Raw genomic sequence first — 13,862 nt, forward strand, 5'->3', positions numbered from 1 at the left:
CGATGCTGTGGGCGCGAGTGGCGGAAATGGGGAGGGAGGAGAGTAGGGTCGGAGACCAGGCTCCCGCGGCGAGGATGATGCAGTCTGCTTCGAGGGTCTGCTCCGTTGATATGATATCGTCTGAGACTGGGATGTAGCGTACTCCGGTGACTTGGCCAGATGTACTTTCTAGAGAGGTCACTCAGGAGGGTGGCGTATTGGTAGTGAGGTCCGATCCTCATGTGTACAGATTTTGCTGCAAATACGAAGCGAGGTCTGATCCTATGTGTACACAAATGGCCCGTATTCGCTGTCTGGTCCGATCTTGTGTGCGTACGGAAGCTCGGCATGATATTCGAGGTCCGATCCCCATGTGTACCGCTTCTTCTCAGGGCCGCGTCGCTTCCCCAACGTCGCTCACCATCATCAAGGCCGACGATGCGTCGCGTCGTCGGCCATGATGTTCTCCCGGCGGCGGTGAACTTGGAATGTTGAATCTTCTTATCTGCCCTTTTCGTGACTGTGGCCCTCGGCATTGTCAGTTCTGACCGTGTTCTAAGACTGTTTAATGCCCTGCTCAGTGAGCTGGAGGTTCAATCTTTTCTTCCAGTCACCACTCGGGATCGATGTCTGTTCGTGCAGACATGGCTAGCCTCTGGACCCTGCTTTGCTTGAAAATTCAAGGCCACAATGGTCGCTCATTAACCGGGCGAACCAGGGACACGTCGTTATGCTGAGATATGCACAGTGCTTCGAAAGGTGTGTTTTTGATATTTCCGGCCAGAATAACTCCGCACTACATGGTCCTGCGTTTGTTCTGATCCAATGAACGGTCTCGCTCGATCTTACTGGGTCTCAGATTTATTGATGCTCTTTTTTCGGACCGTAGTTGGCCGACTCCTATCGTCCAAGGTTCTTCATCTTCCCCCCCATAACGAACCCAACACTCTCAACCACTATCACATTCTTGCCCACTCCTCAACTCTTTATTCAACCTCAACAGAAACAACCAACCCCACCCGACTCAGAATGGGTCGGAAGAAGAGTAAGTGACGCTCGGACATGTTTTCCCAACGTTGATGCTGATCACATACTCCAGCTCAGCGTTCATATCGTCGACCCGAGCTTCGACGCTACTGGCTCCCCTCTCAGTCCATTCTTTGGTACTACAAGGAGCTCTACAACTACCTCATTCGCATCTTTTTAGCCCTCATCCTCTTCGCCTCCGCATCCCCTACGCTCAGCGGTCTACGTGCAGTAGCAGCCGTCAATAACTGGAGCAATGAGGATGCGGCAGTCGTTTCTACCTTCTTCCTGTTTTACATCATGGCACTCAGTATCTGCTGGCGTAAGTTTTCACAAACATTGCACATATTTCTAGGAAACTGACTGGCCGCTCAGTCCATACAGTTCTACCTCTCGGACTCAAGATCGAGCAAGTATTTCGACCACCAAAACGGCATGGACGCGGTCATTGGACTCAGATGAAGCGCACTAAGTTCTGCGGGCTGGTATACGACGACCCGTTCTGGTTGTTGTACTTCTCGCCGCCCATCACTTCTACGCCGTCATCTCCGACGGAGGACATCTTCTCGAAGTATCTGAATTTTGCCTGGGATGAAGCCCCCGATATCATCGACATAGCCCACGTTTGCCCGGACATCAATCAGGACGCCCTCGCACGCGACGTCCTCGACGTATTCTGGTCACATTCCGAACCAGATCGCGCGACCATCATCGACGACATCTACGCTATCTACTACAATTATCATCGCCCCTCCATTCCAAACGATCCCGAATCCGGGCCCTACCTCCAAACCCGCCTGCATTACCAGCATCTGTCACGGCCATTTCCAATGTTTGTTGGCGGTGGTCCCTTACCCGCCACTAATATCGTCCCAAGTGCCTGTGTCCCATCGCCGCCTATCGATATATCAGACTCTGGATCAGAGCAGGAGATGGACATCGGGGACATCGGCTTCAAGTCAGAGGAGTGGATTGGTCGTGGGTTAGTATGGAACGATAGCCTGCCCACCGTTGTCAAGACCGCGTGCCGGCTTACGCTTCGAGTTCCTACCGAAATGAACGTCCTGTTCGTACCCGCGCTATCGACCTCCGTCTCCGCAATCCTATCGCGCGGCATTTTCGACAGCATGCCCACAGTTCGAACGGACGCATTCCCTGCACCTACCTACTCCCCTCTCCCTCCCGATCCTCTCGATATCACCGCTCACACAATCGACGAACACCTTGAATTCGTCCTCGCGGCTCTTCCCTACCGGTGCCTTCTCCGTGACACCGTCCAAACTACATGGTTGTCTGGTTCGCAATCCATCTCAATTCTCGGTCGACTCTACCCGCTGTGGGTCGTGCGGCTCCTTGAGGACCTCGATATTTTCGTCCAGAAGCGTGGGGCATGGCTTCGCTGTGGTGTATGGCTCGACCGCCTCGAGATCGATTCTGATCTCCCAGCCGAAGTCCTCGAAATCATCCAAGAATGCCGCCTGTCGTGGAGCCGTGTTCCCTATAACTCGGTCGTTCCTTCTCTTTCGGAAGGGCTCACTCTTCAAACACGTGACCTCGCAATCCTTCTCGGCTCCGACTGGTTGAATGATGAACTCATTGATGCCGGCGCTCAGTATGTCCGTCACTGCTTAGCACCAAGCTCGCGCATCGGTATTGCCAGCTGCCTTCTCCCATCCACCATCGCCAATGTGCGTTCAACTCAGGTCCACCGCCTTGATCGTTCTGTCAACTCCGCCCTCGAGTCTCGCATCGCCAGTGGGTCACTCGAACAGCTTTGGATCCCCGTAAATGTACGCAACTCTCACTGGACCCTCCTAAAGATCGACTTCATCTCTCGAACCTTGGAGTACGGAGATTCCCTCTCACCGCAGGCAGCTATTCCGGATCCCATGAAGTCGAACATCCTTTGGTGGTTGGAAGAAGTTCTTCCCACCGGTGTCTCGTCATTCCAGGAACGGCCACCCTCTTTCCATGTCCCGGAGCAGAAAGACTCGCATTCCTGCGGTGTGGTCGTACTCTCGACGCTATCGTCAAGCCTTCTCGGACTTCCACCGTGGTCACAGGATACTCACGCTACGATGAGGATGGAGCTTTATCTGAATTTAATCAAGCCATTTATAGACGATGGGTATGATGTCAGTAGTCTTCTTACCAACGTCAAGTGTTCTCCGTTAATTAATCATGGCATCTAGATCGACGACGTTGACTTTGATGATGATATGGTCATTCCGTCCCATTCTACGTCTATCTTCGAAGCTCCGTCCTCTATCAATGACGTGCCCTCGGATACCTGGACAGACGTCGGCGCCGCGTTACCATCTCATAGTTCGGTCTCAGATGCGCCTTCAGCAGACTCAGCATTTGACGACTTTATCCCCGACGAGTTCGAGTCTGTGGCACCCGGTGACAATGCGCCCCCACCCTCATCTGATGGCGACGATCTCGCATCCGCTTTCGGAAGCCACTCTTCGTCTGATTTCTCCTGGCCAGACTCCGATTCCCCTGACAAACCATACACAGTTTCCGGCTCGAAGCGCACGTTCGCTACAGCCGCTCTCCACTCATCAGACGAGGAAGCAACGTCCCAAGCCCCGATATTAAATTCCAAACGCTCTCGTCGATCCTCACCACGGGTCTCCAGTTCAGACGAAGAGTTTTCCGACTCACACGATGCTTCTTCAAAGCGGCCTCCAGGCTCACGCAAGATTGGCTCTTCATGGGACAAGCAGAAGGCTCTTCGCAATCTCGCCAGCACCCGGAACACTTCGCTCGATCTATCTAATCCAAAGCTTCGCAACTTTCGGCAGAAGATCCTCGAGGATGATCCCCTCGCTGAGTTCGATAACCGGAATGCGCGGTGGGTTAGGTGTTCTGCATGTGGATCCCCCGTAGTCATGCGCTTGCTTTACGACGTTCTCCATTGGAAGAACCATCGCAAGACTCGCAAGTGTCAGCGCCACCAGCAAAGCAGTATTCGTTCTTCGTCGCTGTTCGCACTCGGTTTCACTCGAGACAGCCCGAAACCACCACCGACTCCTTCTACCTTCTCGCAATCCTCCGCCGGTGAATCATCTAAGTCAGGACGAACGGGCCGCCCAGTCGTCCAACCACAGAAGATACAATCCGCGTTGATGACGCTCGTCGTGCCAGCTCCTTGTCCTGGCCTCACTAGCCAGTCCAATACACGGGTCCAACAATATCTCAGTCGCTCTTCAGCCGCTGGGGGTGGCGCTCCTTCTCGTCCTCGTCTCGCCATGGACATGTTCAACGGGTCCAGCTACTCCGACCTGAACGCGAAGCAGAAGAAGATGGTTCTCCAGAAGGAGTCCATGCTTCTCGTGTGGCGTAATCTCCATAACCTGCAGGCTGTCTATTCGACCAAGTGCCTCAAGGATGTGAAGACCGCACGCCCCAATGGTGATCCCTTGCCCTGTGCCAACTGCTCCGCTCTCCTCTCCATCCATAGCTTCCAGAACGCACTCAATCGGCCTGTTCCAGAGGAGGATAATATGAAGTTCGTTCCGCATGCGCATCGCAACGACGATCTTGGCGAACTATATCTCAAGCATCGCGGGCTTCGAACACTTGTGGAGGTCGACGATGGTCGATCGCCGTGGTTGAAGTTCGCCCAGGGTGCAGTCAGTGGAGAGTACGATTCACAAGGGGTTGTGTTAGGGATGGTAGAGGCACTGGTGAAGCGAAGTGAGCGGTTGAGGAGAGGGAAGAGCTTGAAGAATATGTCGTACGACGGGGCTTTCAATGATTTTTGTAATATTCTCGCCTCCACATCCCCTCGCGCATACAATACTTTTCGTCACCATTTTGGAGGCCGTGGATTGCGCAATATTCGGTGAGCATTACTCTTTAGCTTCGCCTGATAAAATCTCTAATATTTTGCGTTCTAGTGAACATCGTTCCAAGTTGCCGCGATTCTCGCCTGGCATCTCCGCCGTCAACATCGAGCTTGCCAAGGCCGTTCTAGAGTCGTATGGCTATTCCGGGCCTATAAGTCTTGCTTGGGACGATACGGCTATGGAGGCCGCGCTCCAAGCATATAAGGAGTCCGGGGATGCATGGCTGGTTGTCGGTGGCACGGGGGACATAGTCCGTGTCTCATCTCATGAAGCTCTCGAAGAGGTTTTCAAGGACGCGAAGATAAAACCGGGAAAGCTGGTTCGTAGCTGAACCACCTTTCATACCCTACATATACTGACTTCTCTACACATCAGCTTCGAGTTTATTGCATAGTCGTTCCTCTCCAGAAGGTTCCACAGATACCGATCGCCGCTGTGTGCCGCGCAGGGACCGACCGCGCACAAGCCCTGAAGTCTATGCATTTTGAGATAACCACCCTCCTTCATAACGTCAATCTTCACCCTGTCTCTCTCGCTTCTGATGGCTCCGAGATCGAGCGGGCGACGCAACGTCTCATTGCACAGTCAGCGACGGCCGAGTGGACCTACACTATCACCAACACCGAGAAGAATTGCGACATCCACCTCCGCATCCCCCTCTTCCACGAATATCCTGCTGTTGTCGTACAAGACTCCAAACACGCGATGAAGACGGCTCGTAATCAACTCCTTTCCGGTGCTCGACTACTTGTAATGGGAGATTACCCTCTGCATTTCGCTCAGCTTCGTGACATCGCGATGAACCCCAGGTCTCCCCTCCAGACTCGCGATGTCATCAACGTCGATAAACAACATGACGGTGCGGCGGCGCGTCTCCTTTCTGGAGAGACTCTCGAGTTCCTCATCTCCGATTTCCCTAGGTACCGTGGCCTGGCCACATACCTCTTCGTCCTTGGCGATATGATCGATGCGTGGCAGAATCGGAGCCTCCCACACATCGAGCGCATTAGGATGGTCTTACGTGCACGTTTTTTTCTAATGGCGTGGCGTACACATATTGTTCGTCACCCTGACTACGACGTCCATGTTCACTTCATCTCTCGAGGATCGTTCGACATCTTTCTTACCATCTGTGACTCTCTTCTTTCCCTTATCCTTGTGTACCGGAAATTCTATTCAACGTACCCACTTCTTCCATGGCTCCATTCGACAGAGCCCTGTGAGCACCTTTTTGGTGTTCTCAGACAGCTCAAGGCTGACTTCACCTACACCGACTTTCTGTATCTCTATCCGAAACTCACGGTACTGCTCATGGGAGCTTTCAATAATCTCACCCCCGAACAGAAGGCTCAGCACACATCAGCCGGCTATAATCACACTTACTTCAAGGCCGACGACATCAATATCAGCGCGCTCATGGAATTTCCCGACGACGAGAAGATTCACACAGCCTCCCGCCTCGCTGTTGAAGATGTCGAACAACTTCTCAAGGCCGTGGGTGTCGATGCAGGCAGCATGCTTTCTCAGTACCGGCCACCACCGTCCTACCTGCCTGAGCCCGTCCCATACAATGCTCCGCCATCTGTTCCCGGTCTACGCGCTCCCAGTACCCTCGCCGAGCTCCTCTATCTCTACAAAGGCTCCTCCGTTCCTGCCCGTGACGAAAAGGCTATGGAAGTCTGTGAATTCGCCATCGCAGCCGAAGCTGTAAACTCTACCAATGCTATGTGAGTACTCATCATACACCTGGGCCTCAATTTTCGAGTTTGACGCTCTATTCCAACAGCATTTCCCTTCCCGACTCCTCAGAGTTGGACCTGTTCCAGGTATCCAGCGGGATAGACGAAGTCCTATCTGCCGCTATCCCCACATCTTCATCTGTACGTCGTTCTGCGCGACTTATATCAATCTTATATACCAGCTCATCTTCCATAATCTTCTAGTCAACTCTGGAGGGACCTCTCGTACTCCTCGACGATAGCCATCTTCTCTGCAAGGATGTAGCCGTTGCGCTCCGAAAACGCCATCAGCCAAAGTTCACTACACAGGCTATACGGAAAATTGGCCGCCTCTCCAATGTCCTCGCCGCCAAAGATAGTTCCGTTACTGGGGCTTCTCAGGAGACCACTCTGCGGGAAGCTCTTATTAAGAAACTGGCGGCCTATCTCCCTAAGGACTCGTCGACATCAGTCTCTGGTGTCGAGCGCCGTGTTAGGCACACCGGGACTTTCACGCGCGATTCGATCGGCGACTCAGTGGTTCGTAATCGAAACAAGACCGCTCTTCGTGAAGTCAAGGCTATGGTAAGCTGCCAATTCCGCTACTTCTTTGTCATGACTCCTGGCTAATTTGTATCTCTGCTTCTAGGAGCTCATTCGTCACCGCGAATCCGCATTTGCTCACCTCAAGCTCGTCAACGATTACTTGCACACTGCGCAGGTATCGGACCTCAATATCCTCTCCCCCGGTCAGTTCATCATCTGCGCACACCCAACGCAGCCGAGTATCGTCATCGGTGAAGGTAAGGTCATTCACTGGCTATATGTATTATTTGAGAACCTGATTCATCGTGTCCTTCTTTGCTACAGTGATCACTATGTACAGCAAGAGCTCGGCGCGTGCGGCGAATCACGATTGGGTGGCCCGTCTTAACAATATCGGAGTGGCGTCTTATATCAATATTCAGGTGTACGCTCCTCTATACCCCGGCGCTCACCTGCTATCCTCCGTGTCCTGCCCTTCCCTTCGGAGCGCGACTTTTCTTCGTGTTCCTCCATCACATGTCATCCTCTCTCTGGGGGCGTATACCCCAAACTTTGTGCGTCAAGAGGTTGTCGGGATCACCCCGATCACCCTCGTCACACTTTGTCCGATCTCTGGTGCTTTACTCGAGCTCGTCCAGATTCGGCGATTACAGTTCCGGTCAGCTGTGCAGGAGGTTCTGGCACTGATCAGTAAAGCAAAGAAGAAGGTCCCTAGCGCTGAGGAGAGCGAGGGGGAGGGGGAGGATCACGATGCTGAGTCGTAGCCCTCTGAATCGGTGCTTGGAGTCATTACTATCTGTTACTTCTTTACTTGTTGTTACCCAATTATGTCTGTGCGTACAGGAAGTCTATTGTATGAGGTCCGATCCATTTATGTGTACAGAAACATCAAGGCAGAAGGTCTCATCAGAACGTGCGTACAAAGAGCACCTGAAATGAGGTCCGATCTCGTATGAGTACTGAGACCACCCATTTATGGTATACCCGATCCGTATGAGTACTCATTTCTCCCAAAAAGTAGAGTACAGATCCGCAAAAAATTCGAACTTTTGGATCGGACCTCTTTACCAATACGCCACCCTCCTGGTCACTCGTCCTTGGACGAACTTGACGCCGTTTTCGACGGCGAGAGACAGCATGCTGGTAGTGAAAAGATATGGATGAACCTAATGCGCAAAATATAAATTCAGAACCAGTAATAACAACTTCAGACCGCACTCACCTGTGCTGTATCACCCGCAGGAGCCATAGCCATATACGAATCCGTCAAGTCCTCATCCACCCACGTCAAATCCTTCGGCAACCCCTTCTTCACCCTCTCCTTCTCCCCCTCAACCAACCCTTTCCTCTTCTCCAAACTCCTAACCTCCCCAGCTCCACCTCCAACTTTCTCCTCACTTCCTTCCCCACCTCTCCCATCCCACTGCCCCACCCCCGTCCACCGCCATCCCCACCGCTTCTCCCCATCATGCTCCTTCGCAAGCTTCACATGTTCCTTGAAGCTGATCCTGGTCAGATCTTTCGGGTATGCCCATCGAGCGACTAGACCTCCGGCCTTTCCGGACGCGCCTTGTGCGGCACCGACTTTGGAGGCTTCGAGGAGGGTGATGGTGGTGGTGGTTGAGTAGAAGGCGGGGTGGCGGGACAGGTAGTAGGCGGTTGTTGACCCGATGATGCCGGCGCCGACTACGACGATGTTCTTCGGGGCCATATTGTCCTCACTAGTAGAACTGACGATGGTGGGAGACAGGGAGATATCTAGCTTGAATAGCAGCACGAATATTGACTTTTGGACTGAGTTGATAACAAGTATTGAGTGGCACCGAAGTGCCACATCGATGATGTCATTGTTGCTGCATATCGGTGGCGTAAGTATCTATGCAGAGTATTCACAGCGGGCCCCCACGAACGCAGAGATATTCAGATCCCTTCAACGCCAGCTTGGACAGGTAGACCACACAAGAGCCCCACAGCCAATGAATATCTCAGAGAAAAGACAGCAATAAGATTCAACAATGCAATGAGCGTGAAGTGTCCGAGTCCGACTCGAGCGAGCGAAGCCTGAGTACGAGCGGTCAGTAAAGCAGCGAGTCGACAAACTAATAGTAGTAGAGTAGGTTAACCTAAGCAGGATGTAAGTTAATATAGCAATGAGCAATGAGCAAAAAAAGTGGTTGATGCGAGTGTTCAGAGTTGACTGGAGGATTAGTATGAGGTATGTGTGGTATCGTAAACTGGGTGCATTGGTATTGGTCATTATACAAATGTAAGTAGAGTGATGTGATGCGATGCGATGAGTGTAAATGTCGACAGAGAGCAGAAAAATAAAATACGTGCAATATTCGAATGGGAGCGATTAATAGCTCGAAAGCAGGATAGAGTAGAGTGAATAGCGTGTCAATGGCGTAGTCAAGGTGAATGTCCAACAATCAGTCAAAAAAAAAATCATCCAATCCACATAGCGATGGTCTGCGAATTTTTTTTGTTACGGCGTCAAATCCATCCTCCGCCCCATCCTCTCCATCCCCCAAATCCTCCTCGCCTCCGCCGTCACATTCCACACAGTCTGCACCACCCTACACAACCTCTCGTCCCCCATCCCCAACGCCAGCACATTCTTCCACGCCCCCTGATTATGCCTTGTATACCGCCCCAACCGCGCACTATCGCAGCACGAAGCCATAACCTGCGCCATCGCGACAGCGGACGGAAACTCTTCGATGGCGGCGAGAGGGACGAGGTGGGCGGCGAGGAGGGAGGGGTCGTTTCGGAAGCCGAGGGCGAAGAGGAGGAGGAGGGGTAGGGAGGGGGCGTGTGGGACTGAGAGGGTTAGGACGGGGAGAGTGAGGATGTAGGCGGAGCTGCGGCGGGGGGTGGTCGCGCCGGTGGACGAGGGAGATGGGGGGAGTGGGAGTGTTAGAGGCGATGGGAAGGACGCGGAAGAAGGGGTGGCACTGGAAGATGGGGATGTGGGTGTTGAAGGTCTTGACGTGGATGAAAATGAGGAGTCGTATGTGTGTCCGAGGGGACTAAGTGATGATGGGCCTGGGGTCGAGCTCGAGAATGTGGGTGAGTGGGGCGATGCGGTCGAGGAACTAGAGGACGGAGGGAAATTGAGGTAATCGCCGAGGCGAAACTTTTGGGACATGAGGTTCAGATCGACGGGGACGAGGTGGATTTGGGTATTAGGGTCTGAGAGGGGAGTGTCGTGGACCGCGAGGACGTGGGTGGGTTGAGGGTTCATGTTCGGGAGCGTGATGAGATCGTAAGTTATCGTTAACTTATGAGGTCGGATGGGGTACGTTTTGACGACGTTGTAGGAATGACAGAGTGCCCTTCATACATAGAGTGGGTGTTCAAAGACAGGTCCGAGATTGAACCAACCCGTGGGGAATGTCAATATCTTGGCTCGCTATAGAGCGAGATAGATGAGCAATGACGGAGGGACGTACAACAATGGATCATGATCAACCGTCTGCTGCGGCGTCTCTGTCGTTCCTACATCATTAGGCTGCGGCTCTTCCACTGGCAATTGCAGGACCAGCTCTGGAGGTTCACTAAACGAAGGGTGCGCCCTGTGCGTGGGCCGGCGTGAAGGACGCCGCGTAGGGAGCGAAGCGGGTACAAAAGGAGGGGAAGGAAGTTCGTCGGGCCATTGAGAATGGGATGAGTTGTTCATGGTCGGAGGTTCGGTCGGAGTGCTCGGAAATTAATGAGATGGGTCGGTATGAAGTATGTTGATTGTTGTTCGTGCGCGTTATGGCTTGGCCTGTGTCCTACGTAGGGGCGGGGTATCTGGACAGGGCGGATAGGGAGTAGGGAACGTGAAAGACGCGTCGTTTCGTCGAGAGCTCTGTGAGAGAGAAAATCGCGTACGACGACCGACGCGTCAGCATTCGATCTCAGACAATTTCTGCAATCAATCCCTGCAAGTTCGATGACAATAGAAGAGAACGCGATAAAGTCCGAAGAAACAGAACAGATAAAAACTCACCCTTACTAGCACCTCCCGCTATGCGATACAGTCCCTCGCTTCGCTCACCAAGAACGGTGACTGTGAAAAAGAAAGAAAGAAAGAGAAAAGAGCAAGGAAGAGCGAACTCACGGAGCGATACACACCGACGACCCTGCACCGAACCCGTCTACTTATTTTGTCCGCGGATCCAGGGCTAAAACCTCCTAGCTCGTCAGCCGCATCGATACGTTTGGGTGGTACTTACACGCTAATAAAGATCCACCACGCGAGCGCAATAGATCTAACGTATGCGAACTACGGCCGGGCCCCATTTGCACGGATTAGTATAAGTTGGGAAAACTGTGCCGCTAGCACACGTATACCATCCCATGGAGCTGAGCACAGTGGTGAGCACTGGGAACCCGATGCCTGTGGACACGGACTCAAGCATGATGAAACGTCGAACGGTCGTGAAGAAGAAACACCAAAAAACATGTGGGTTGAATTAAACAAGTTGAGGGGCGAAGAGTTCCCCGCATCCGTGGATCATGCACGCTGTACTTTATATATACCTGACCCAACTCGCCCTGCCCGGATCCGTCTTATTATAGCAGACTCGTCCATGTGAGGAATGGCTCTTCGTCGACGATGGCAGCTTGACAGGGCACGCGAGAAATTCGTATTTCACGCGTCTCCAAGGCGGCTTCTGAGGTGTTTGATGTGTACGTAATGAAAATGCGGGGAAGTTCTAGGTTCGTATCCACTCTGCGGGACCACGCGCTTTGCTTTTGAGCGATTCATCTGAGAAATAAGACTTCGAGTTTGCTGGAAGCATGGCAAAGCTGGGGGAGGCAGATGCTGTGATATTTTTTATCCTATTTTATTTTGAATCTTCCGAACCAGCGTATGTTGAAAGGGGCCAAATACTTCCGTACAAATCGGACCAAGAGGCGTGCGGAATTGCAATCGGGCACACTGCTCGGAGTTCGCTTAGCTCTCGGCTAAGAGGTGGGTAGGGGGGAGTGTTGCACCCGGGGTCCTCTCATGAAGTGATTAGATAATGATGGTGTCCTGTGGCGGAGACTGGCAAGTATTGTGGCTCGGACGCCGTCGACGTTTAAAGAGCGTCTCATGCGTGCGTATTGTGACGGACAGAAAGTTGATAATATCGGTAGATCAAATATTAAGAATCATGCGTATACCCAAGAGGATCGAGGGTAAATGGTGTCAATTGCATCGTGCATGCTCGGGAGCATCTCAGTAACTTAGAACCACCAGATGGTATATTGGCAGGCTGAATAAACTCGAGGAGGATAAAAGCTGATTAATTTTACAGCTTATGTACTCATCTGGATACATTTACATGGCGCGCCACACCTCAGTAGGTTATGAAAGACGGGTAGCGTTGTTAAAATCACTTACCTGAACTAATTCCCTGTGCACAGTACTTACACGACAGCAGTTTGCGGAATCGTAGTCGCTGTTCAATCTCTCGCAGAGAAGCTCTGCTCTGCACGAAGCCGCGCTTGACCCTTCCGAATCCCGATGATTGGGCCACACCAGGGTTGCAGCCCTTCAAGTGGTCTATCATCAAAATTGTCACTTAATATGATACTACTGGGTCTCCTACGAGGTCGAGAGTGTTTCCGTGTCGAATCACCCAATATTTGAGGGATAGTACTGCGTGGAATGCACCTCTGTTGTATATTGTGGCGCCGCCGCTGGAGCTGAACTCGGCGCTCACGTCCGAATGGGAATCAGTCGCGTCAAGAAGGCCCGACTGCTCTACCAAAAAAAAAACGGGTGCGACTACGCTTCTGTAACTGACTGGAATTGTTACTTATTATGTATTCCATAAGTATTCCTCGCTCAATACAATTACCTGTGTGAGGATCAATCTCTCGACACAGAGAGAACTTGACAGGCTATGCATGATTTTTAATACTTGATCTACCGATATTATAACTTTACATCTGTCACAGTACGCATGGGACGCTCCTTGAACGTCGACGGCGTCCGAGCCACAATACTTGCCAGTCTCCGCCACAGGACACCATCATTATCTAATCACTTCATGAGAGGACCCCGGGTGCAACACTCCCCCCTACCCACCTCTTAGCCGAGAGCTAAGCGAACTCCGAGCAGTGTGCCCGATTGCAATTCCGCACGCCTCTTGAATCGGACGGAAGTGAGCGCTTGACTACGGGCAGACAGTCTATTGCAATTGGCCGCCACACCGGAGCGTTAATATGAAATCCGGCTTGAGTTAGGGACCGGGGACCTTGCCAAGACCCAGGCGCCCCGATGCACAGGTGGCTGTGCAGACTGAAGTCCTTACTGTCCGTTCTGCATCGGGAGTGCCACAAAGGTATAGGAATGGTACTCAGTATGAGTACTGTAGTGAAACATGCACAGCTGCACCGTCTCCGTCGTTAATTGATTGCATCCGAAGCGAGTCAGGACGCTAAAAAGGCAAACCGCATTGGATTGTGGAGAATTGCGCAGACGCGCCACACCCGACGGAGCACAGATCAGACAAATTCGACGGATTAAGGTCCATCGAGCATGAAAAGGATGGTGAACGGTGTGCACTTCGGCGCGAGTTCGAGTGGACGTTCACAAATTTAGAAAACCTTGCATCACAGACGCGAACAGGTCAACACTCGGAGTCATCGTCGATGTACGCGGAGCCGTCTAGCGGCTAGATAGACCATCGAAACGTTTGGACTGGAACGCAGACGGTGGCGTCGAGAGCCAACTTGACCACATGTAGCGCCGAAGTGA

The 13,862-nt window shown here is 52.4% G+C and overlaps 2 protein-coding genes across 2 annotated transcripts; one reads left to right on the forward strand and one right to left on the reverse strand.

The window, feature by feature from the left end:
- The first annotated feature begins 392 nt into the window (after positions 1-392).
- On the forward strand, positions 393-8,841 carry STEHIDRAFT_168184 (uncharacterized protein). Its single transcript, XM_007303621.1, has 12 exons — positions 393-738; positions 869-1,024; positions 1,079-1,327; positions 1,381-3,140; positions 3,198-4,855; positions 4,911-5,178; positions 5,235-6,586; positions 6,646-6,739; positions 6,803-7,162; positions 7,227-7,380; positions 7,448-8,289; positions 8,346-8,841. The coding sequence occupies exons 1-11, from the start codon at positions 720-722 to the stop codon at positions 7,885-7,887; spliced, it is 6,510 nt and encodes a 2,169-aa protein (XP_007303683.1). The 5' UTR covers positions 393-719; the 3' UTR covers positions 7,888-8,289; positions 8,346-8,841.
- A 767-nt stretch (positions 8,842-9,608) lies between these two features.
- On the reverse strand, positions 9,609-10,802 carry STEHIDRAFT_130811 (uncharacterized protein; the record flags this gene model as incomplete). Its single annotated transcript, XM_007303622.1, has 2 exons — positions 9,609-10,458; positions 10,576-10,802. 2 exons carry the CDS (start codon positions 10,800-10,802, stop codon positions 9,609-9,611), a joined length of 1,077 nt encoding a protein of 358 aa, XP_007303684.1.
- Positions 10,803-13,862: the final 3,060 nt, after the last annotated feature.

This window comes from Stereum hirsutum, assembly GCF_000264905.1.
Source record: "Stereum hirsutum FP-91666 SS1 unplaced genomic scaffold STEHIscaffold_6, whole genome shotgun sequence".
NCBI classification, from domain to species: domain Eukaryota; kingdom Fungi; phylum Basidiomycota; class Agaricomycetes; order Russulales; family Stereaceae; genus Stereum; species Stereum hirsutum.

Bases quoted from the DNA above. Each gene is read 5' to 3' on its own strand.
- STEHIDRAFT_168184 (XM_007303621.1), top strand. The intron at 3,141-3,197 runs GTCAGTAGTCTT...CATGGCATCTAG, and splicing joins TTATAGACGATGGGTATGAT to ATCGACGACGTTGACTTTGA. The intron at 4,856-4,910 runs GTGAGCATTACT...TTTGCGTTCTAG, and splicing joins CGTGGATTGCGCAATATTCG to TGAACATCGTTCCAAGTTGC.